The sequence below is a fragment of the Mauremys reevesii genome, linkage group 1 (genome assembly GCF_016161935.1).
Source record: "Mauremys reevesii isolate NIE-2019 linkage group 1, ASM1616193v1, whole genome shotgun sequence".
In the NCBI taxonomy this organism is placed as follows: domain Eukaryota; kingdom Metazoa; phylum Chordata; order Testudines; family Geoemydidae; genus Mauremys; species Mauremys reevesii.
Genome location: NC_052623.1, coordinates 2,168,066 through 2,193,587, shown reverse-complemented (window position 1 = coordinate 2,193,587; position 25,522 = coordinate 2,168,066). Strand labels below are relative to the sequence as shown.

General features: G+C 48.5%; 2 protein-coding genes across 2 annotated transcripts; one reads left to right on the top strand and one right to left on the bottom strand.

The window, feature by feature from the left end:
* Positions 1 to 1,897: 1,897 nt before the first annotated feature.
* LOC120373721 (olfactory receptor 52M1-like) lies at positions 1,898 to 19,746 on the top strand. Its single transcript, XM_039492522.1, is given in 4 exon segments — positions 1,898 to 1,929; positions 1,931 to 2,844; positions 18,565 to 18,861; positions 19,739 to 19,746. Coding segments are annotated over 4 exon segments (1,251 nt in total).
* A 2,127-nt stretch (positions 19,747 to 21,873) lies between these two features.
* On the bottom strand, positions 21,874 to 22,821 carry LOC120399655 (olfactory receptor 52E4-like). Its single transcript, XM_039528116.1, has one exon. The coding sequence runs from the start codon at positions 22,819 to 22,821 to the stop codon at positions 21,874 to 21,876; it is 948 nt and encodes a 315-aa protein (XP_039384050.1).
* Positions 22,822 to 25,522: the final 2,701 nt, after the last annotated feature.

Here is a 25,522-nt window from a genome sequence, read left to right as displayed (position 1 = left end):
CCTGAAGGTAAGCAAGGAAGCAAGAGTGCATCTACTACACACTTGTGGTTTCCTCCCTGGTCCCTGTGTTGCTCGCCTGTGTGCCACTTTGGTCCTTGTCCAAGTAATTGCAGAATGGCACAGGAAAGTGTTCCTCAATGGGGGAAGGAACAAAGCAGCTCTGCCAAGGAGCCTCCAGCACAGGATTGCGGAGCATCTGCAGGAAAGTTTCCTAGAGATCTCTCTGGAGGATTCCTGTGACATCTCGGTGTGCATCAACACCCTCTTCCACCGTACTGTCTAGCTGCACAGGAAAATACCCAGCACACAGAAACCTAGCCAGCTGTGCACATTGAGGGGAGGGATAGCTCAGTGGTTTGAGCATTGGCCTCCTAAACCCCTGGCTGTGAGTTCAGTCCTTAAGGGGGCCCATTTAGGTATCTGGGGCAAAAATCAGTAGTTGGTCCTACTAGTGGAGGCAGAGGGCTGGACTTGATGACCTTCCAAGGTCCTTTCCAGTTCTAGCAGCTAGGTATATCTCCAATTATTTTTATTTATTTTTTCTCAGCCCTCAACCCACCTCCAAACTTCACAAAGCAAAATCACTTCCCAGAGGTCTCATGTCCTGCTTCTCGCTCACCTGATTGTGACTGCCGAGACTGGCTGGACACCTCCGGAATGGAGGACAGCTCCTGCCTGGAAAGAGTCCAGCGGAGGGCAACAAAAATGATTAGGGGGCTGGAGCACGTGACTTATGAGGAGAGGCTGAGGGAAGTGGGATTGTTTAGTCTGCAGAAGAGACGAGTGAGGGGGGATTTGATAGCAGCCCTCAACTACCTAAGAATGGAGCTCGGCTGTTTTCAGTGGTGGCAGAAGACAGAACAAGGAGTAATGGTCTCAAGTTGCAGTGGGGGAGGTTTAGGTTGGATATTAGGAAAAACTATTTCACTAGGAGAGTGGTGAAGCACTTGAGTGGGTTACCTAGGGAGGTGGTGGAATCTCCATTCTTAGAGGTTTTTAAGGCCCGGCTTGACAAAGCCCTGGCTGGGATGATTTAGTTGGGAATTGGTCCTGCTTTGAGCAGGGGGTTGGACCAGATGACCTCCTGAGGTCCCTTCCAACCCTGATATCCTATGATTCTACGATTCTATGATATGAGCTCGATGCCGAGCAAACAGGAAGAGGAATTTCAAAATTCCCATGGCTTTAAAAGGGTGTGTGTGGAAGGTGTTTGCCTGGATGCAAGGTAGCAGAGTTGAAACTTCTGACCAGAGTGGTCAGGATGGGCATTGTGGGATGCCTTCCGGAGGCCTATTACTGTAATAAAATCAAGTACAAATGTCTATATTGGCACTTGGGTGACAAAACTTTTGATTAAAATGCCTTACAACTTTTGTCAAGATGGTTTTATAATCTCACTGAAACTGAGGAGTTCCATCATCGAAAGTGGCTTTGCAGAGTATACACCTCCACTGTTTAACACCAAAAGCTGCCTTTTGGCTAAAAATCTTGCAGTGTAGACAAGGCGTAAGGAACAATGATGGATAACCAGTATCCACACTCATGTTTCCTGCTGGTTCCCATTAAGGTTTTCCACACCATAATGTGTAGGAATTGTTGATGAATGGAGAACCATAAAATATGGAATTGATATTACTAGGGTGGGTTCTTCATAATTCATTTATCTGAGTAATAAATATATCATTTTTCAGTGTGTGTAGAACAAACACTGCCTCACCCATGAAAACAGCCTCCAGTAGTGCATGCTGTGGCTCATATTAACATTGTCTCTCCATCCAGGCATTTGAAAAGCGACCATCACCCTAGAGCCTGGGCACATACAGGAAGTCAGGGGAACGTGCGGTACATGCAGGAGACACCGTTCTGCCTCAGAATTGGACACCTTTTCCCCTACTCCATGTCAGATTCCAACACAACCGACTTCACCAACCTCCACCTTCATCCTGCTGGGTATTCCCGGCCTGGAGGCTGCCCATGTCTGGATCTCCATCCCCTTCTGCACCATGTACGCCATAGCCGTCTTGGGGAACTTCACCATCCTATTCATTGTGAAGATGGAGCTGAGCCTCCATGAGCCCATGTACTATTTCCTCTGCATGTTGGCCATCACTGACCTGGTCATGTCCACGTCCATCCTACCCAAAATACTGAGCATCTTCTGGTTCAATTCCAGGGAGATCGATTTCAGTGCCTGCCTCACCCAGATGTACTTCATTCACTGCTTCTCAATGATGGAGTCTGGGATCTTCGTGGCCATGGCTTTTGATCGTTATGTGGCCATCTGTGATCCCCTGAGACATTCCACCATCCTGACAAATCCTGTGGTTGTCAAGATCGGCCTGGCCGTGGTGCTGCGCGGTGGCATGTTCGTACTGCCCTATCCCATCCTGGCGAGGCAGTGGCCATATTGCAGAACCAACATCATCCCCCACACGTACTGCGAGCACATAGCCGTAGTGAAACTGGCCTGCGCAGACATCCGTGTCAGTAGTTACTACAGCCTCTCTATGGCAATCTTGTTGACTGGTCTGGATGTGTTTTTTATCACCGTGTCCTATACCCAGATCCTCAGGGCCATCTTCAGCCTCCCCACAAAGGACGTTCCGCTCAAGACTTTTGGGACCTGCAGCTCCCACCTCTGTGCCATCTTAATCTTTTACATCCCAGGTCTCTTCTCCTTCATCACGCACCGGTTTGGCCACAATGTGACTCTGTATTTCCACATTCTCCTTGCCAACGTGTACCTCCTGGTTCCCCCCATGCTGAACCCCATCATCTATGGGGTGAGGACCAAACAGATCCGGAACAGGCTGCTCCAGCTTTTTACTGATAAAGGAACTAAAGGTTTCTCCTGGTGCTCTGGCTCTCAGACCGAGCTCCGTGCAGAGCTGGCTGGTGACATGGTGCTGGACCCCCTTCCCTGAATCACTGACTGAACAGTCACAGAGACATTCAACCCTTTCCTGGCCTTACTGTGCTGTGTAAGCCTGATAAACTGGGGAATCGGACTGTGCTCAACTCACTAACTCATAGAGTTGCCACCTTTCTAATTGCTGATAACTGGACACCTGACACCCCCTTGCCCTGCCTCTTCCCTCAAGGCCTTTCCCACTTCTGTGCCACTTCCCCCAACACCCCCCCCCACATTGATCACTCATCCCCTCCCACCATCACTCGCTGGAACATCTCCACCTTCCACCCCCACCAGCTGGGTTCCCTCTGCTCCAAGGCTGGGACCGGAGCTGCTGCAGCCGACAAGCAACCTGCAGTGAGTGCAGTGAGTACACAGCGCTGGGGCAGACAGGCAAATCAGGAGCGTACAGGGAAGCCGTAGAAAAGCAGCTGAGGGTTGGGAGCAGGATTGTGCTGCAGGCGGGTGAGATTGTGCCTCATACAGCTCGTGGGCCCTGGAGCTCAGCTACAGAGTCCTGAGGGCAGAGACCCTTGTGTGGTTTATTTCCTTAGCTTTCAGCTCCCCTTTGTTCCCCCTGGTGGGAGGCCTGTAGCTGGCAGAGCTCTCCAGTGGGGATGGGCTGGGAGCCCATTTACCTGAGCCAGGCCTCGGGGCAGGGCAAAGGGTCAGCTTTGGCGCTAGGAGGACAACAGCTGAGAGAGGCGGAAGGAACAGCCCCTGCATTAGCTGGAAAGGCAGGATGCTGGGCAGAGGCCGGGGTCGCTGTGGTAGCTGATAGGGAGGGAGATCAGTGGCACAGCTGCCATTAGCCGGCTATTTCCACATGTACACGGCACCTTATCGGGAGCTACAGGGCCCCCGTTGCCCAGGGGATGAATCGGGACAGTGAAGCTGAGTCTGACGTATGCTCTGTGTGGCTTTTGATCAGTACATAGAGGAGCATCCATGGAAAAAATGAGCTGGTGCTTAGCCCCTGTCAGCAGCCAAGCTTCCCTCCCTCCCTTCAGCACCTCTCACTCACCGGTGGCCCCAGGGATCAACTCCTCCCACTCTCTCCCTGTGCCTCCCACTCACCACAGATGAGCTGTTTTGCAGCATGCAGGAGGTGCTGGGAGGCGTGGATATGGGGCATGCTCAACGGGTGTTGGGGGGGGCAGAAAGATGCAGGGAAGAGATGGGGCAGGGTTGGGGCCTGGGAGAAATGTTACCTGGTGTTGTCAGAACCCCCAACAGGGGCAACTTAATTATTTCACTCCAGGAGGTGTAAGGAATAAATCAACAGGAACTCAGCGATTCTGTCTGATCAAGGAGCAGTGCAAGTCAGCGGGTTCTTGTCTCACACTGCAGTTTATTGGATTTAAGTGGATGGGAACCTGGGAGGCAGTGACCATGAGATGGTTGAGTTCAGGATGCTGACACAAGGAAAAAAGGAAAGCAGTAGAACAGAGACCCTGGACTTCAGAAAAGCAGACTTCGACTCCCTCAGGGAACTGATGGGCAAGGTCCCCTGGGAGAATAACATGACGGGGAAAGGAGTCAAGGAAAGCTGGCAGTATTTTAAAGAAACCTTATTGAGGTTGCAGGAACAAACCATCCCGATGTGTAGGAAGAAAAGTAAATATGGCAGGCAACCAGCTTGGCTTAACAGTGAAATCCTTGCTCGTCTTAAACACAAAAAAACAGCTTACAAGAAGTGGAAGATTGGACAAATAACCAGGAAGGAGTATAAAAGTATTGCTCAGGCATGCAGGAGTGAAATTAGGAAGGCCAAATCACACTTGGAGTTGCAGCTAGCCAGAGATGTTAGGAGTAACAAGAAGGGTTTATTTCGGTGTGTTAGCAACAGGAAGAAAGTCAAGGAAAGTGTGGGCCCCTTGCTGAATGAGGGAGGGAACCTAGTGACAGAGGATGTGGAGAAAGCTAGTGTACTCAATGCTTTTTTTGCATCTGTCTTCACAGACAAGGTCAGCTCCCAGACAGCTGCACTCTGCAGCATGGTATGGGGAGGAGGTGACCAGCTCTCTGTGGAGAAAGAAGGAGTTCGGGACTATTTAGGAAAGCTGGACGAGCACAAGTCCATGGGGCCGGATGCGCTGCATCCGAGAGTGCTAAAGGAGTTGGCGATGAGATTGCAGAGCCATTGGCTATTATCTTTGAAAACTCATGGTGATTGGGGAGGTCCCGGATGACAGGAAAAAGCTAATGTAGTGCCCATCTTTAAAAAGGGAAGAAGGAAGATCCAGGAACTACAGGCCAGTCAGTCTCACCTCAGTCCCTGGAAAAATCATGGAAAAGGTCCTCAAGGAATCAATCCTGAACCACTTAAAGGAGCGGAAAGTGATCAGGAACAGTCAGCATAGATTCACCAAGGGCAAGTCATGCCTGACTAACTTAATTGCCTTCTATGATGAGTTAACCGACTCTGTGGATGAGGGAAAGCAGTGGATGTGCTATTTCTGGACTTTAGCAAAGCTTTTGATACAGTCTCCACAGTATTCTTGCCAGCAAGTTAAAGAAGTCTGGGCTGGATGAATGGACGGTAAGGTGGATAGAAAACTGGCTAGATGGTCGGGCTCAACGGGTAGTGATCAATGGTTCCATGTCTAGTTGGCAGCCGGTATCAAGTGGAGTGCCCCAAGGGTCGGTGCTGGGGCCGGTTTTATTCAATATCTTCATTAACGATCTGGAGGATGGTGTGGACTGCACCCTTAGCAAGTTTGCAGATGACACTAAACTGGGAGGAGTGGTTGACATGCTGGAGGGTAGGGATAGGATACAGAGGGACCTAGACAAATTAGAAGATTGGGCCAAAAGAAATATGATGAGGTTCAACAAGGACAAGTGCAGAGTCCTGCACTTAGGACGGAAGAATCCCATGCACTGTTACAGACTAGGGACCGAATGGCTGGGCAGCAGTTCTGCAGAAAAGGACCTAGGGGTTACGGTGGACGAAAAGCTGAATATGAGTCAACAGTGTGCCCTTGTTGCCAAGAAGGCTAATGGCATTTTGGGTTGTATAAGTAGGGGCATTTCCAGCCAATCGAGGGATGTGATCATTCCCCTCTACTCAACACTGGTGAGGCCTCATTTGGAGTACTGTGTCCAGTTTTGGGCCCCACACTACAAGAAGGATGTGGATAAATTGGAGAGAGTCCAGCGGAGGGCAACAGAAATGATTAGGGGCCTGGAGCACATGACTTATGAGGAGAGGCTGAGGGAACTGGGATTGTTTAGCCTGCAGAAGAGAAGAATGAGGGGGGATTTGATAGCTGCTTTCAACTACCTGAAAGGGGGTTCCAAAGAGGATGGATCTAGACTGTTCTCAGTGGTAGAAGATGACGGAACAAGGAGTAATGGTCTCAAGTTGCAGAGGAGGGGCAGGTTAGGTTAGACATTAGGAAAAACTTTTCACTAGTAGGGTGGTAAAGAACTGGAATGGGTTACCTAGGGAGGTGGTGGAATCTCCTTTCTTAGAGGTTTTTAAGGTCAGGCTTGACAAAGCCCTGGCTGGGATGATTTAGTGGGGTTTGGTCCTGCTTTGAGCACGGGGTTGGACTAGATGACCTCCTGAGGTCCCTTCCAACCCTGAGATTCTGTGATTCTATGATTCTAAGCACACACAAGCATAAGCAAAAGGCGTAGAACATCCCGGATATTGCCCTAACATCGGGGACGGGATTGAGTAACTACCAGCAGGTTCATGCTGGCCAGTTGCTCACTCACCGAGGAGAAAGGGTGTCAGGAAAAAGGTCTCTCAAGATGGCTTCAGAGGGCTGCTCCCAAGTACACTCTATTAGCCAATCTTTTATAACTAACTTCTACAAAACACACAGGTCATAATGACCCCACTGGATCATCACTCTTCTAACTTTCAGTAAACTTTTAATATCAGAGGGGTCTAGACTCAAGGTTTCCCATTCACCAAGGTTTTCAGTGTCAGCTGTTTACTGGTCTGTCCCCTCCTCCCATTCAGGTTAGCAGAAACTTCCAGCTACATACGACCTTGTTTCTAAAAGCCTCTCTCCAGATTTACCCTTAGCTATGTGGTGTTTTGTTCCATTAATTCAGGGTGGCTGAATGCACATAATATGCTTGCAATTAGGTTGATCACATGCTGGGGTATACACACCCCTCAAGTCCAGAGCAAGGGAAGGGGTGGAGTGGGGGCGGGGCCTGGGGTGGAGCAGGGTGGGAAGAGGCGGAGCAAGGGTGGGGGCTTGGAGTTAAGGTTGGAGTGGGGGCAGGGCTTGGCGTGGAGTGGGGATCAAGCACCCCCTGGATAGAGAGGATCTCAGTGCTTATGCCACAGCTAATGAGCTGCTCAGAGTCTTCTCTCAGGCTTCAATTCTGGTGGGATTCTCCAGTGAGGTGTTCCCCTGGCCATACCTCCTGGATGGGGACCTGGAGGTCAGGAATGTGTGTGTGCATGTGCATCCATGTGTCTTTTTGAGCATATGAATCTTTGTGGGTGGTGTACATAGGGTGACCAGATGTCCCGATTTTATAGGGACAGTCCCGATTTGGGGGCTTTTTCTTATATAGGTACCTATTACCCCCACCTCCTGTCCTGATTTTCACACTTGCTATCTGGTCATCCTATGTACACATGGGGGTATGTGTGTATGTGCATCTGAATCCATGTGTGTCTGCGTCCGTGGGACTGTGTGGATGGAGAAATTTGCTTTTGTGTGGACTCATTCATTCATCATTCATGCCCGTCACCCCAACCGGGGTATGGGCCGCCAACCACAGATCTCCAGAGTCTTCTATCCTGGGCCATTTGCTCTAGCTGGTTCCAGGTATAGCCCATTTTTTTGCTATCAACCTGAAGGTCGCGTTGCCAGGTATTTCTTGGGCGGCCTCTTTTCCGCTTGCCTTGGGGGTTCCACCGCAGTGCCTGTCTGGTGATGTTGGTTGGCTGCTTGCGTAGTGTATGTCCTATCCAGCCCCACCTTCTCCTTCTAATTTCTTCCTCTGCTGGGAGTTGACGGGTCCTCTCCAAGAGGTGGATGTTACTGATGGTGTCTGGCCAGCGGATCTGGAGAATCCTTCTGAGGCAGCTATTAATGAAGGTCTGGATCTTCCTGGTGGTTGTTTTGGTTGTCCTCCAGGTTTCAGCTCCATACAGTAGGACTGATTTCACGTTGGAGTTGAACAGTCAAATCTTTATTGCCAAAGACAGCTCTCTGGAGCTCCAGATGTTCTTGAGCTGTAAGAAGGCTGCTCTTGCCTTACCAATCCTTACTTTGATGTCTGTGTCTGTGCCACCCTGCTGGTCGATGATGCTACCTAGGTAGGTGAAGGACTGTACTTCTTCCAGGGGGCGTCCATTCAGTGTGACTGGGTCGTTGCTGATGGAATTGATCCTAAGGATCTTGGTCTTGTCCTTGTGGATGTTGAGGCCAACCTGTGATGACGTGGCTGCCACTACGTGGACTACCATGAGCTAAATGCCACTACCCAACGGCACTCACAGATGAGCTATTGGAGAAGCTGGGACACATCCAGTTTATCTCCACCTTAGACTTAAGCAAGGGGTACAGGCAAGTGCCACTCGATGACCCAGCCAAGGACAGTTCAGACTTCGTCACCCATGTTGGGCTGTACGAATTTAATGTGCTGCCTTTCGGGCTGCACAGTGCACCCGCTACTTCCCAAAGACTGGTCAATAACCTTCTGGCTGGATCTGGTGAATTTGCAGTAGCCTATCTTGACGATGTGGCCATATTCTCTGATTCATGGGCAGAACACCTGGAACGCCTCCAAGCGTCTTCCAGCACATACGGGAGGCAGGGCTGACAGTTAAGGCTAAAACGTGTCAAATAGTCCTAAAGAGGGTGACTTACGTCAGACGCCAGCTGGGGCATGGAACTATCAACCCCCGACAAGCTAAGGTAGAGGCTATCCAGACTTGGCCTGTCCCTAAGTCAAAAAGGCAGGTCCAATCCTTCCTAGGCTTGGCAGGATATTACAGGTCATTTGTGTTGGAACATGTAAGGGCAAAGCAAAAAACTGGGAAACTGCTGTTGGTGGCACCAGGAATGGCCCAGTATTAACAGAAGGATGGAAAACAACAGTGCCAATGTAGGCTCCCTGTATCAGGCCTCTGCTTGCCCGAACCACTTCCATGTTTAGACTTTAATTAACCCCACAGGCCAGATGGAAAATATGGAATGTGTGGCAACTAGTTATCAGTGCAACACTGATACCAGGAAGCAATTATAAAGCCTGCTTGCACCTGGCTGAAGGGAGTGAAAGAAAATAACCGGTCAGGAAAAAGTTACTAACGAGATAATTTGTTTTCTGCCAAGTATGATTTAACCTGTTCAGTGTAATTGCTACTTTATAATGTATCTGCTATATGGGAACTAGAAGGGAGGGAAGAAGGGGGGGGGGAAGGGGGGGGCTGGGCAGTGGGGGTAATAGAGATGCTTAGCTGAAATCATGTATAAAGAGAGAGAGCTGCTTGTATGGAGTGTGCTTGGTTTGAGACTTGTCTGTCTCCAAGTACCGTGCTTTGAGATCTCAAATAAACCTTTGTTTGCTTCTCCACCTTGGTGTGTCTATTGGAGCGAGGCACACCGGGCAACGAACCACTGTTGCTGTCGCCTCAGGCCTTTGTGCCGGCAACACTGCTGTTGAACAGAGATGGCTTTAGGGAGTAAAGGCACGGGCGAGTGCCACTTCTGCGCTTAATAAATAAATAAATAAATCTTTCTGTGACTGATAGATTTAGGTTTACCCCTTCCCCCTCCCTTCTCCTTGTTAAGGGTTTAATAAGGTTGCAGCTGCCTAAGGAATGTGGGGATCTAAAAAATGTCTTTTGGGATGAAGAAGTGTTATCTCCCTCTCCGTCTCCCTTTCTTTCCCAGCTGCACTGGTCCTTTCCTCCCTGCCCTGCAAACCGCTAATCCAAAAAGTTCATAATTGCAATTAGAGCAAAGAAGTGTGTCTTCAAAGTAAAACTTATTTGTAAAATATGCTAATAAGATAAATAATAATCAGGGGCAAAATAATTCTATTCAATATAGAGTTATCAATATTCATTGTATGGGCGTTCATCTACTTCAGAAGGGTTTGGGGGGTGTTGTAATAAATGTAAAAATTGACATACTAGTGTAAACAAAAAAAGTAAATTGTAACTAATCCAGTGCTTACTAAACAGTTGGGTCCAGGGGAACAAGTACCGCAATAAAGAAGCCCATCTACTCAAATGCGCCTCTGGGTCTGCCTGTTCTTCTTCCAGCAATCTGTACACACTGCAGCCAGATTGCCACTTCACTGACAGACCTGATGAGGGAGAAGCAACCAAATGCAGTTAAGTGGACTGGGGAGTGTCAGGGAGCCTTTAAGCAGCTTAAGGCTGCCCTTCTGCCTGACCCTGTACTAAGAGCCTGGAGTCACTCCTGCAGAAAAGGGGTTAAAAGCAGCCCTGCAGAGGGCAGCAGCAGGGAAAGGGATTCAGAACAGCTCCGGGAAGCTGACTGGGTAGCTGTGGCCAGCTCCATCAGGGCCCTGCTGGCCCTTATCAGAGCCACTCTCTCTCTCTAGCCTCGGAGAGGGAAGGACCTGGCTGCCTAGGAGCTGAGAATGGTACCTAGGGAGGAGCAGTGCTGGGGAAGGGCAGAGGGAGCTGGGGAGATTCAGCCTAGCTGAGCCCCAGCTGCAGGCAGAGATAAGGGCCCACAAAGGGGTACTAAGGCTTCAGAGGAGCAGCCCAGGAATAGGCAGAGGCAGCCGGTCCTAACCCCCTTGCCAATGGTGAGTGGTTCACAGACTGTGTCTGCCCCAGGAGCAGGGCCTAGATGGTGACTGGCAGTAGCCACTGAGGCACGGTGGGGATAGAGGGTTGGGGGTTCTCCTGGGTGGGCAGACCCAGATTGTGGGTTGCTGCGGGGGGTATAATCAGATGTAAAGGGCACTGGAGTCTGGGAGGGACACGGGGGCCAGCGGCAGGTGAGACACCAGCTGGAAGAGCTAATTCTCAAGATGACCAGCAGGAGGCGCTGCGCCCCAGGCTTTGACCAACCTTTCCTCATAACCAGAGATGCAGCAGAGCACGGTGCGGGAGCCGTTTTAGTGCAGAAAGGGCTAGATCAACAATTACACCCTGTCGTGTTTCTCAGCAAGAAGCTCCCTGAGAGGGAAAGCCACTGGTCTGCCTCCGAGGAGGAATGTTATGCCATTGTGTATGTGTGGCGTTGAACTCTATATGATTTTATGAAAATATGCTAATATAACTGGAATATGCTTCATGCAAAAGGTCTCTTGTAAGGTATCATTACAAAGCTTATAATCTACTGAGTGTGATCATCCTAGGTGTATAAATGTACCACTCTTGTATCTGAAACTAGAAATATGAAATATAACTCTGAGGGCCTATTGTAATTATACAAAGTGTGGGCCATTAATGGTGGTTTGGAATCTTGATGGCTCCCATTAACCAGGACAATTATCTGCAGATGGGTGTGTTTTACCTGTAAGTCTTCCTGTGTACCTGTGTGCTGGCAAGTGGGCAATGAAGTCTTGCAGTAACATGTGATCATGTCACCTGAACTGGAATCCATCTTTAACCTGGTGCTTTTCCAGTGAGGAGGGGTGGGAACCCAGAGGGACCAAGGATTCCCGCCTTATGCAAAAGATACATAAAGGGGTGGAACAGAAGAAAGGGAGGGAGTGGTGCCATCATGAGGAATCCCCTAGCTACCACCTGAGCTGGAACAAGAGCTGTACCAGGGGAAAGAATTGTGCCCAGACTAGGAAGGTGTCTGAGGAAAAAAAACTTACTGAAGCATCTCTGAGGGTGAGATGATCTGTATTCAGTTTGATTAGACATAGATTTGCGCATTTTATTTTATTTTGCTTGATGACTGACTTTGTTCTGTTTTTCACTGCCTGGAACAACATAAATCCTACTTTCTGTATTTAGTAAAATCACTTTTTACTTATTAATGAACTCAGAGTATGTATTAATACCCAGAGGGGCAAACAGCCGCGCATCTCTCTCTCTCAGTGTTATAGAGGGTGAACCATTTATGAGTTTACCCTGTATAAGCTTTATACAGGGTAAAATGGATTTATTTGGGTTTAGATCCCATTGGGAGTTGGGCATCTGAGTGCTAAAGACAAGAACACTTCTGTGAGCTGCTTCCAGTTAAACCTACAGTGGTTAGGGGATGTGATTCAGACCTGGGTCTGGGTTTGCAGCAGGCTAGTGGGTCTGCCTCAAACCAGGCAGGATATTGAAGTCCTGAGCTGGTAGGGAAAGCAGGGGCAGAAGTATCTTGGCACATCAGGTGGCAGCTCCCAAGGAGGGTTCTGTGATCCAACCCGTCACAGTGCGCTCTGGAGAAGCTACACCCATATATTTGGGGACGGCGTTTCCACCTGCAGACTGACCATGCTGCGCTGAAGTGGCTTCACACAGTCAAAGAGACTAACAAGAAACTTCATCAGTGGAGTTTAGCTCTCCAAGACTTTGATTTTGAAGTACAACACATTTCCCGTGCACTCACCCGAGCCCTAACTGTTTAGTTCTTCATGTTATCCGCAGTAATTTTAGTATGGGCATGTATCTTAAACGTTTTTTCCTAGACTTCCCGGAAGAAACAACAGCCAGAGTGGACCAAACCTAAACCAGGCTGCCCAGCATCGTCTGTGATTTGGAAGAAGGTGGGGGGGGTGTGAATCGGGGGAGGGGGTAGCACCATTTCTCTGGGCGTTTCAGCCATTCAGTTTTCTCAGAAGTGTTAATTCGTTAGACCTAACCCTAATTGCCTTCCATGCACACAGACAGGCAGTCCGAGAGAGACCCCAGGAAGAGAGGGAAGCTATCACGGTCCCAGGAATGCTTAGGGTAGCAGGAAGTGAGTTGGCAGGATGTCAGGAGACCAGTGGAAAGGGGGTGTGGGCTTTTGAACTGGGAACAGCAGCCCTTCCAGATTCCTCTTGGGTCGTAAAGCTGTGCTGGGAGGGCCATCTTGCCTGTAACATCACTGCTTCTGTCTCCTCCACCTGCGCCTGTAGCCAAACAGAGAGCCCAACCCTGGATGCCTCTATCCAGATCCTGGTGTGGTTATGCAGAGACTGTGGCCTGCATTTCCCATTCACAGAAAACCAGGCTGGGGGAACCATCCAATGCGAAAGGTGCCCGCTGATGGTATCTCTCAGGAAGCAGGTGGAATAACTTGCCCAGGGAGGTTGTGGAATCTCCATCACTGGGGATTTTTAAGAGCAGGTTAGACAAACACCTGTCAGGGATGTTCTAGATCATATTGGTCCTGCCATGAGTGCAGGGGACTGGACTTGATAACCTCTCGAGGTCCCTTCCAGTTCTATGATTCCATGATTCTATTATTTCCTGTGAAGGGCCCAACACAAGGGGCCCTGGATTGCAGTGGGGATTCTGGACACTTGCATAACACAAATAATGATCATAAATAATCAGCACAACAATCCAGCCAAATCAGGGCCTAGCCCCCCTTTGCCTTTAGCTACAGAGGAAGGTCAAACCATGTTTACCAGCTACAGAGTGTCAGTAACCTGAGTACAGGTGGACACGGGGACCCTCCTGAGCTCAGACAGGAGAATTTGTTCAGTCTCATTCCAGTGGTCAAAAACCCAGGTGCTCCACACTGGAGATTCTGGCTTCTTCTCAGGCTCAGCTTGGCCACCCCTGACCTATGGGAATCCAAGTCCCTCCAGCTGGGGCAGTGCTGGAAAGTCTGAATCAGCCTGGAACATTCGATTTCAATTCCACCTGAGAGAGACTGGGAGGAAATGAACCAAGAGGGAGAGAAGAAATCCAGTGCAAACACTGATCCATTCTCTATCCTGCCTATGGGGCCCCTTTGTTCCTGGGCAGCTGTTTGGGGAGGGAAAGGCCTCTGTCCCCAGGACAGGCCTGCGGCTGCACTCCAATCACGTAACGTCGTGCTGTTGTTGCTTTTACTAAGTCTCGTCTCCTGAAGCAACCACTGTAACTGTGATGCAATGGCAGGTTTCTGAGTAGGTGCAGAAGTGGAGGCCTGAAGTTCACACCACACAGAAGCAGAGAACTCACAAACTCCAGCTTGTTCTGAAAATGTCAAATTTACCCTGAGAGGATGGTGAAGGCTCAGGCTCCCTCTTCCAGCCTTTCCTCCGCATCCCACCTAACAAACAGGCCCTGCCAGAGCGGGAGTCCATTTCCTTCTTGGTGTGAGGGAGAGACCGTGGTTACAGCAGGGAAGTCAGGACTCCTGGGTGCTGTGTGTCATCCTGCCACTCAATCTCTGTGTGACCTTGGCTAATATCTATCCAGCTATTCTGGGCATTGACAGGGTATCTGACCCTATGCTGATCTAGGCATTATCCCTAGTTTCTTTACTAATCAGCTAGAATTTTTAAATATACACAAATACAGAGAGAGCAGCTAATTCCTCTCTGACTCAGAGGAGAACCCACGAGTTCTCATCTCCCTTTGGGAAGGTCCCTTAATTACTGTTTACTCCTAAAGCTGCATAAATAGCACAGAAGCACAGACAGGTTGGTCTCCAACCTGTTTACAGCCAGATGAAGCTTCTCCCCTAGAGGCTGAGTGAACCCCACTGGGATTGCACAGAGCTATATTATAAATGGTGCACAGCCCTGTGTTGGCTCTCGGCGTGGGATGCTGCTGCAGATGCTGATGTGAGAGAGGTGTGGGGCACGGCTACCTGAGGAGTCACAGGTACCCATGTCTTGCTGTCCGACACACCCGGTACAACATGGGCATGATGGGATAGAGAATAGGTCTGTTGTTCTTTCCACTCGGCACAGCGGTTAAACATTGCAGAGCCCTTCCCACCAGGGATGAGTTTGTTCCAGTATCATGGGTCAAAACCTCACACTTTGCTGTGCAGCCCCGCCCACTCTGGCTGATGGCCTCCAGCCCCGACGTCGCTGCGTTTCAGTGGCACAGGGGATCCTTCACGATGAAATATGTTAGTAGATGTACAAATCCAAATTCTGAGGCTGTGGCCTGTACTTTACTCAGCCTGCACAGAAGCAAAATTCTCCTTGGAGAAAGACCTGAGTAAAGACCTTCTGTGTTAATGTACTGAGACTGTAACCTTCTCCTCTTGCATTTCAGCCCTCTGGCTGTTAGTGGGGAGAGGGGTTGCTGTTAACTGACTTTTATCTGCTGGGAAGTATGGAAGTGCGAGGGCTCCTCCTTTTTCAGCATGGGCAAGACATCTTCAATACTAAATTCATTTGAGAAGTCGACTGAACTGTTTCACCTGAAACTTTCAAAAAACAATTTAGCTGGAAGCCGACACCCAGTGTGGGAAATTTCAGTCCAAAGGGTTAAAGTTTGACAAACATAAATAACTGAAAATGAGGTTTTCTAATGGAAGGTGTCAGACAGCCGTAACTGACGGTGGTGCCACCAGTAGCACCTACAATGGTCGATCCATTTGTTGTCAGATGCTACCAGTGTGGTGCTCTGCTCTGTTCAGTGTTGATATCACTCGGCTGCGTGCGTGTGTTCCCTCTGTGTGCTGCCCCAGCTCTGCGCAGATAGCTGACACAGCAGATCCGATGAGAACCCCCAATAACCACAGAGTCTAATAAGGTACGAAGGCACTTCAGCCAGGTTTATTGCCATATTGGACACAATAATAGTTCCCTGTAGATTTCTTAGTCTAATTCAGGGCATACTACGAGTATGCGCCCACGGTCAATGGACTCGGCCCACTGCCCCCTTGGCCGGACAAAGACACTGCCCCAGAGATACATTCTTTTACACAGGTACAAACAAGTTACACATGACTCCTGATGTATGAGGTGCAACCCCTCTACGTAGCAAGGTGCCACCTCTCATACCGGGCCTCTGATACCAAGGTTTATATGTCAGGGCCTCCTCTTACTACACCATTTAGGAATCCAGTTCTGTTAAGCTCTTTGCTCCAATAATGTTGGTGTCAAAAAGTTCCACATGCCAAATATGATTAATGTAACAAATTTCCTTTTATAGGTGTTATACGTTCAGTCTTTCGATGGGACTGAATGTTTCCCTCTCCCTGTGTTATGAGGTGGGTCTCAGATTTTAGATCATCCATTCTGACATCCTGTATAACACAGGCCATTACATTTCACCTAGTTACCCCAGTATTGAGCCCAATGGCTTGTGTTACACTGAGACCCAGTGTAGACTAGGATTTTACATCATTGAATCATAGAGGCACAGGCTGAGAAGGGCCATCTAGTTTAGCCTGCTGCTGAGATGGAGGATTTCTTGCATCTAAGCCATCCAGGACAGAGGACTATCCAGTTTTTTTCTGAAAACCTCCAGCGCAGGAGCTTCCACAACCTCGCGACTCACATGTTCAATTGTCCTCGTGTTTGGACAGTTCGGAAGCTTTTCCCGAAATTTCATCTAAATCTGCTATGCTGGAGTTTGAACTCTTGCCCCGCCCTCCATGGTGAGACAGAACAACTTTTCTCCTCCTTTTCTTTGTCAGCCTTTCAAGTATCTGGAGACCGCTGTCATGTCCCCCTCAATCTCCTCTTTTCTAAACTAAACATACCCAGTTCCTACAGCCTTTTCTTGTACGGTTTGTATTCCTTCCCTTGGATCAGCTTTGCCTGTTGACTCTGGGTCCTCTCCAGTGTCTCTACATGCTTTCTACACATTGGACACCAAAACTGGACACAATGCTCCAGTTGACGCCTAACCAGTGCTGAGCATCATAGAATCATAGAATTATAAAGATTAGCCTCATAAGGTTATCTAGTCCAACGCCCTGTTAAAAGTAGGACCTACCCTGAGAGAGGCATATATCATCTCCCATGTCTTGCATGCTATACCTCTCATAATGCAACCCACACTGTATTTTCTGTTTTTCCAATAGCAAAAAAATCCACACCCCTGAGAGATGAAGCTATATGAACTTAACCTCAGTACAGACAGCACGAGGTAAGGGGAGGAATTGTTCTCTCGACCTAGCTACCACCTTTCCTGGAGGTGGATTTCCCTCACTGATGGGAGAACCCCTACAGTCGGTGTAGGTAGTGTCTACACAGAAGTGCTACAGCAGCGCCACTGTAGCATTTTAAGTGCAGACAAGTCTTCAAGCAGATCTTCCAGAAAAATCACCCAGTCTGGATCTGCAGCCATGGGGACTTGGAGAATCCACCATTTCCCTTCACAGTTTGTTCCAATAGTTAATCACCCTCAGAGCTGAAAATTTGGCCCTGGGCTTTCCTCTGTCTTTCTCTGCTATATTGCAGAGCCCATTATTACCTATGGTTTTCTCCCCATGAAATTCTCCATTTGATTGTCCTTTTGATACGATAAATAGATGAAGCTCTTTAAGTCTCTCACTGGCTGGCATTTTCTGCAGCCTCCAATCCTTTTTGTGCCTCTTCTGCACGTTCTCCAAATTTTCAAATTTTGAAATGTAGAACCTGGAACTACCTCCCCCACTGCAACTTGAGACCATAACTCCTTGTTCTTGTTCTGTCAGCTCTGGGGAACTGGCTCCTCTGATGCACTAAGTATCTATAGAGATTGGTGTGAACTGTTCTCTGTTTCTCCATTGGAATGTAATCTCTTCCAGTCTTTAATCTTGTTCTCCTCTATCTTCTGATCCCCTTCTTTGTTTCTTTTAACCCAAACAGTTCCAGACATTTCACTCTGTCTGCCTCTGGCAGCCTCCCCCATTCTCAGAGCCTGTCTGGAAAACCCCCTTTCTATCTGCTACATACTTTATAGAGACTGGGTGACCAAACTGAGCGCATGTCCAGAGCAGGTTATTCTCTTTGCCATTGCTTACGCATTTGAACATTGTCTTTGTTTTGGCCATTTCTGCAACTGAGCAGATGTTTATCAATGAAACCGAGAGATTTTCCCTGTGGTGTGTTCTAATTGGGATGTTTTCTCTGCTATATGTTTTGAAAAAGGTTTCGTGTTTTTTGTACTCTCACATTTTGAGGAACTGGGTATATGGGGAACGGCCCACACAGTGGCTATCTAGCCTGGCTTGTGTTTCCTGCTGGTGCCTATTAAGGTTTCCCACACCATGATGTGTAGGAATGGGCATTATCTGTGTCAGTTCTTCATAATTCATTTCTCTGAATAAGGAAAATGTAATTTTTCAGTGTGTGAAGAGCGACCGATCTGCTTCACCCATGAGAACAGCCTCCAGTAGTGCATGTAATGTCTCATATTAACACTGTCTCTCCATCCAGGAATTACCCTAGTGCCTGGGCACACACAGAAAGTCAGGGGAATCTACAATACATGCAGGAGACACCGTTCTGCCTCAGAGTAGGACACCTTCTCCCCTACTCCATGTCAGGGTCCAAAACAACCAACTTCACCAACCCCTCCACCTTCATCCTGCTGGGCATTCCTGGCCTGGAGGTGGCCCATGTCTGGATCTCCATCCCCTTCTGCACCATGTATGTCATAGCCATCTTGTGGAACTTCACCATCCTGTTCATTGTCAAGATGGAGCCAACCCTTCATGAGCCCATGTACTATTTCCTCTGCATGCTGGCCATCACCAATCTTTTACTGTCTACGTCCACCATTCCCAAAATGCTGAACATTTTCTGGTTCAATTCCAGGGAGATCGATTTCAGTGCCTGCCTCACCCAGATGTACTTCATTCACCGCTTCTCAGTGATGGTGTCTGGGATCCTCGTGGCTATGGCTTTTGATCTCTATGTGGCCATCTGCGACCCCCTGAGACATTCCACCATCCTGACAAACTCGGTGGTGGCCAAGATCGGCCTGGCCATGGTGCTGCGTGGCATCATGGTCATACTGCCCTATCCCTTCCTGGCAAGGCAGTGGCTATCTTGCAGAACCAACATCATCCCCCACACGTACTGTGAGGGCATAACTGTGTTGAAGGTTGCATGCGCTGACATCTGCGTCAGTAGTTACTACACCCTCTCTGTGGCATTCTTGATAACTGGTGTGGATGTCTTTTTTATCTCCATGTCCTATATCCAGATCCTCAGGGCCATCTTCAGCCTTCCCACAAAGGATGCCCGGCTCAAGACTTTTAGGACCTGTGTCTCCCACCTTCTTAACCTTTTGCATCCCATCTTTGTTCTCCATCCTCACGCACTGGTTTGACCAGAATGTCCCCATGCACTTCCATGTTCTCATTGCTAACGTGTACTTCCTGGTACCCCCGTGCTGAACCCCATCATCTATGGGGTGACAACCAAACAGATCAGAAACAGGCTGCTCCGGTTCTTCACTTGTAAAGGGACCTAAAGTTCTCTCCTGCTGCTCTGGCTCTCATACTGAGCTCCGTGCAGAGCTGGCTGGTGCATGGTGCCGCACCCTCTTCCCTGAATCACTGACTGGACAGTCAAAGAGACATTATATCTTTTCCTGATCTTACTGTGCAGTGTCAGCGTTAGAACCTGGGGAATTGGTCTATGTAGAACTCATTGGGTTGCCATCTTTCTTATTGCTGGTAATGGACCCTGTAATCCCCATGCCGTACCCCACCTCTTCTGCCAAGGCTCTGTCCCTGTGCCTCCTCTTTCCATCATATTTTGCTCCTCTACTCCCTACCCTCGTCACACACTGGATCATTTTCACCTCCCTTACCCACCCCCAGCTGCAAGGGAGTTGTTTCAGATTTCACTCGGGGTGACCACCGTAACGGTGATTCCTGGGGCTACTTAGAGTCTTAAAAACTCTATTTTTTGGCAGATAACTTAGCAAAATTTGTGGCAGGAGCACTGTATCTAATTCTAATATAAAAGAAAGAAAATTAAATAAATACTAGACCCACTCCACTCTAATACTAACATGTTCTCACATCTTGTGGCCAGTCACATGAGGGACACTGGTTAGGTTTAAAATTCATATATATATATATATATATATATATATATATATATATATATATATATATATATATATATATATATATACTATTGTTTATTAGCCAGCCTGCCCATCCCTCAATGCACCAGCCCCTTTTCATGAGCAGATTTCTCTTTACAGAAAGGTAGATTTTAAGTGGCTATAAGTAATAAGTGTACAGATCAATGTGGATTCCTCAAGAAATAAAACAGGGGCTGGACTCAGGGACCTTTCAGGGTCACTTGCAGTTCTAGGAGATAGGTATAGCTCCATATATTATTATGTATTATCTTTATACCTGTTCTGTTCATTCCCTCTGGGGCACCTGGCACTGGCCACTGATGAAGACAGGACACTGGGCTAGATGGACCAATGTCCATTCTTAGGTTCTTATGTTTTTATATGGACTGCAGATGTATCTTCCCCCTGCTGTACCCCACTAGACCCCACTCCCCTCCCAGAGCTGAGATGGAACCCAGCACTGCCTCTCTCTCTCTGCAGAGTTAGGAGCAAAGTAAGAATACACATTAATTTTATTTTTAAATTTAAGCCTAACCAGTGTCCCGGAAGTGAATTGCTATAAGATATAAGAAAATGTTACTCTTAGAGCTGAATGGGTCTAATATTTATTTATTATCAGAGGGGTAGCCGTGTTAGTCTGGTTCTGTAAAAGCAGCAAAGACTCCTGTGGCACCTTACAGACTAACAGACGTTTTGCAGCATGAGCTTTCGTGGGTGAATACCCACTTTGTCGGATGCAAGAGTGGAAATTTCCAGGGGCAGGTAAATATAAGCAAGCAAGAAGCAAGCTAGAGATAACGAGGTTAGATCAATCAGGGAGGATGAGGCCCTGTTCCAGCAGCTGAGGTGTGAAAACCAAGGGAGGAGAAACTGGTTCTGTAATTGGCAAGCCATTCACAGTCTTTGTTTAATCCTAAACTGATGGTGTCAAATTTGCAAATGAACTGAAGCTCAGCAGTTTCTCTTAGAAGTCTGGTCCTAAAGATTTTTTTGCTGGAGGATGGCCACCTTAAGATCTGCTATTGTGTGGCCAGGGAGGTTGAAGTGTTCTCCTACAGGTTCTTGTATATTGCCATTCCCAATATCTGCTTTGTGTCCATTTATCCTTTTCCTTAGAGACTGTCCAGTTTGGCCGATGTACATAGCAGAAGGGCATTGCTGGCATATGATGGCGTATATTACATTGGTGGATGTGCAGGTGAATGAACCAGTGATGGTGTGGCTGATCTGGTTAGGTCCTGTGATGGTGTCACTGGTGTAGATATGTGGGCAGAGTTGGCATCGAGGTTTGTTGCATGGATTGGTTCCTGAGCTAGAGTTACTATGGTGCGGTGTGCAGTTATTGGTGAGAATATGCTTCAGGTTGGCAGGTTGTCTGTGGGCGAGGACTGGCCTGCCACCCAAGGCCTGTGAAAGTGTGGGATCATTGTCCAGGATGGGTTGTAGATCCCTGATGATGCGTTGGAGGGGCTTTAGCTGGGGACTGTATGTGATGGCCAGTGGAGTCCTGTTGGTTTCTTTCTTGGGTTTCTCTTGCAGTAGGAGGCTTCTGGGTACATGTCTGGCTCTGTTGATCTGTCTCCTTATTTCCTCGTGCGGGTACTGTAGTTTTGAGAATGCTTGTATAAATATAAATATAAATATAAATAATATTTATTTATTAGATTGTGGAATTCGATGTAGTTTTCAAATGTCTAAGTAGCCCCTGGAATCACAGTTATTGTTGCCTCCTCCACACCAAAATCTAAAATTGCTGCCCTTCCGCTGGGGAGGAAAGACATGGAGAGGATCCAGCAATTGACAGGGAGACGAGAGGAGAGGTGCAAGTGACTGAGGCGGGGAAGAGGTGGGGTAAGGGATGTGGTCTCAGGGGTCCAGTTACCAGCAGTTAGAAAGGTGGCAGCCCAGTGAGTAGTACATAGACAGATTCCCTCTTTGTCATGCTTTCAGAGCACAGATAGTTCAGGAAAGGATTTAATGTCCTTAAATAACCCCTGATTCAGGGAAGGGGGCCCAGCACCTGTCACCAGCCAGCTCTGCATGGAGCTCGGTCTGAGAGCCAGAGCACCAGGAGAAAACTTTAGGTCCCTTTATGAGTGAAGAGCCGGAGCAGCCTGTCCCGGATCTGTTTGGTCCTCACCCCGTAGATGATGGGGTTTAGCATGGGGGGCACCAGGAGGTACACGTTGGCCATGAGAACATGGAAATACAGGGCCACATTCTGCCCAAACCGGTATGTGAGAGAGGAGAAGAGAGCTGAGAGGTAAAAGGTTAAGATGGCACAGACGTGGGAGCCACAGGTCCCAAAAGTCTTGACCCGGGAGTCCTTTGTGGGGAGTCTGAAGACGGCCCTGAGGATCTGGATATAGGACACAGCAATAAAAAACACCTCCAGACCAAGCACATAAAATGCCATAAAGAGGCCATAGTAATTGCTCACGCGGATGTCAGCACAGGCCAGTTTCACCACGGCCATGTGCTCACAGTGCGTGTGGGGGATAATGTTGGTTCTGCAATATGGCCGCCGCCTCGCCAGGAAGGGATAGGGCAGTATGAGCATGCTGCCACGCAGCACTATGGCCAGGCCCATCTTGGCCACCACAGGGTTTGTCAGGATGGTGAAATGTCTCAGGGGATGGCAGATGGCCACGTAGCGATCAAAAGCCATGGCCACGAATATCCCAGACTCCATCACTGCAAAGCAGTGAATGAAGTACATCTGGGTGAGGCAGGCACTGAAATTGATCTCCCTGGAATTGAACCAGAAGTTACTCAATGTCTTGGGTGCAATGGACGTGGACAGGACCAGGTCGGTGACGGCCAGCATGCAGAGGAAATAGAACATGGGCCTATGGAGACTCGGCTCCCTCTTCACAATGAACAGGATAGTGAAGTTCCCCAAGATGGTTATGGCGTACATGGCACAGAAGGGGATGGAGATCCAGACAAGGGCTGCCTCCAGGCCAGAAATGCCCAGCAGGATGAAGGTGGAGGGGTTGGTGAAGTTGGTTGTGTTGGAATCTGTCATGGAGTAGGGGAGAAGGTGTCCAACTCTGAGGCGGAACGGTGTCTCCTGCATGTACCGTGTGATCCTCTGATTTCCTGTATGTGCCCAGGCCCCACGGTGATGGTCGCTTTTCAAATGCCTAGATGGAGAGACAATGTTAATATGAGACACTACATACACTACTGGAGGCTGTTCTCATGGGTGAAGCGGATTGGTCGCTCTATACACACTGAAAAATGACATTTGAACAACTGACCCTGCTAATGCCAATTCCATATTTCATGGTGCTCCTTGTGTCAATAATTCCTACACGTCATGGTGTGGAAAACCTTAACAGGCACCAGCAGGAAACATGTGCTCACAGTGCCCTATTGTTCCTGAGGCCTTGTCTACACTGCCAAATGTTTTTGCAGAAAGGCAGCTTTTGGTGAAGAAACAATGGAGCTATACACACTACAAAGCCACTTTCGATGATGCAACTCCTCAGTTTCAGTGATGTAGTAAAACCACCTTGGCAAGAGTTGTAAGGGTTTGTACACACAAGTTTTGTCACCAAAGTGCCTAGTTAGACGCTCGCAGAGTTTAAACTCAGCTGCTGTGCATCCAGATAAACACCTTATGTCCTTCCCCCTTTAAAGCCCAATAATTCTGAAATTCCCCCTCCTGTTTGCTCAGTGTGGGGTGTTCATATCACATCTTCCCGGTGGTCATGGTGGCTCTACGCAGACAATGCTCTCCTGCTAGGACCACAGCAGAACTGCTGGATATGCTCAGAATATGGGGAGAGGAGGCTACGAGGAGGAGCTGTACTGGAGCCATAGGAATTTCAATACCAAGGGCGGTTTTCATGGAGCTTGTGGGGAAAGAGCTCTGATTGGGACATGCTGCAGTGCAGAGCAAAGGTGAAGGAGACAAGTGCTCCACAACTGCAATTTTTATAAGGAGTCGGATGTTATCCTTGGCAGCAACCCCACCTCCATGGCCAAGAGTCCTGTGGGTGCTTCGGCTGGGCTGGAGCTGGCGGAAGCTGGACCTAACCCAAAGGAGGAAGTCATTGAGGAAAAGGTGGAGGCAGAAGAAGGTGTGGTTCCCAGGTCAGGGTTGCCCAGGAGGTGGCCAGGTAGTCTCGGCAGTCACAATCAGGTGAGTCAGAAGCGAAGAGAGGACCCTGGCTGGGTTTCTGTGTGCTGGGCATTTCCCCGTGCGGCTAGGCAGCGCGGTGGGGCAGGTTGTTGATGCTCACTGAGATTTCACAGGATTCCTCCAGAGAGATCTTCAGGACATTTTCCTGCCGGTACTCAGCAATCCTCTGCCAGAGGGTCCTTGGCAGAGCTGCTTTGTTCCTTCCCCTACTGAGGGACACTTTTCCATGCCATTCGGTAATTACTTGGGCCAGGACCAAAGCGGCACCCAGGGGAGCAGCACAGGGACCTGGGCAGAAGCTATAAGCATGTAGTAGCTGCACCCTTGCCTCTTTGCTTCCCTTCCGAAGAGGGATACCTGCCCCTGCCTGTGGAAAAGGATGGGAAACTATGGAGAATTGCCCCCTGAGAAGTGCCCCGCACCCCTCTCACATTGCTTTTATCCCAGGCACAATGTCCTCTGTCCCGGGGTGCACGCACCATGCTTGTGGTGTTTGCTGGCATGTGTGCTTCCCAAGGGCCAGCAGGAAAGTGATTGGTGTGTTACCAAGGGTGTATTTTAATATATCATTTCAATGCTGTATGTACACTTAACAAGAATGCTTCTGTTTATTGTTACTTGTGCTTCACCAGACAAGTCTTTGGAAGGAGGCTCCCACTCCACTCCAGCCGAGCATCTCTGCTGGAGAAGAAAGTGTCCAAGATATAGCAAGGAAAATATGTTCCAGGAGGTGCTGCAGTATTGTAACACCCACAAGACAGAATGCAGGCAGTGGAGGGAAAGTGACAAGCAGGAAAGAAGAAAATGAGGCATAAACACGATAGAGAGGCTGATAAAAGTTTTGGAGTGGCAACCCGTCATCCTGAAGTCCCTCCTGATACTCCAGACTTAGCAGATGCAACCCACCCTCCCCTTCGGCACATTCAGAACTCTTTCCCATGATCTCCCAAAATGCCACGCATACATTCCTCTCTGATACCTGGGACTTTTGCATCAGCCCTCCACTGGCACCTCCCCCACCAGGAATGTGCATGTGTCTGTGTGTGTGTGCATGGTGTTGTGGGGGTTTGGGCTATAAAAGCAAAGTTGTTTGAATAATACACACTCTTTATTTGTTTTCATTCCAGTTGTGATAGCAGATGGCAGCAGCAAACAAGCAAGTGGTTTTATCATTTATCCTGGGCCTGAACAATCACAACTGCTTCCTACCCTACTGACACTGGACGTCATTATGCGGTACAGTCCCAAGCACAGCAACAAACATTACTGGTTCTCAGCTTCAAAGTGTTTCCTCAAAGCCTCCCTGATTCAGATTTCTCCTGTTGTGCCCCTCTAATGGCCTTGGTGTCTGGCAGCTCAAAGAAAAGAAAGACAAATACAGGTCAGTGCTGGGTTAAAAGTAAACGATTTAACAAAATGAAAGGAATGTTTTAAAAATTATGTGACAAGGTTAGGAAAGAATGGAAAAGCTGATATGGGATTAGTGTAAAAAATAGTCTAGGAATATAATCAATGCCAGTCAACAGCATGGTTTATGGAAAACCGGCCTTGTCAAATAATGAGAGTGCATGTTTGGTTG

What these genes read in the sequence shown, in the direction of transcription:
- LOC120399655 (XM_039528116.1), bottom strand. Translation starts at nt 22,821, where the DNA reads ATGACAGATTCCAACACAACCAACTTCACCAACCCCTCCACCTTCATC.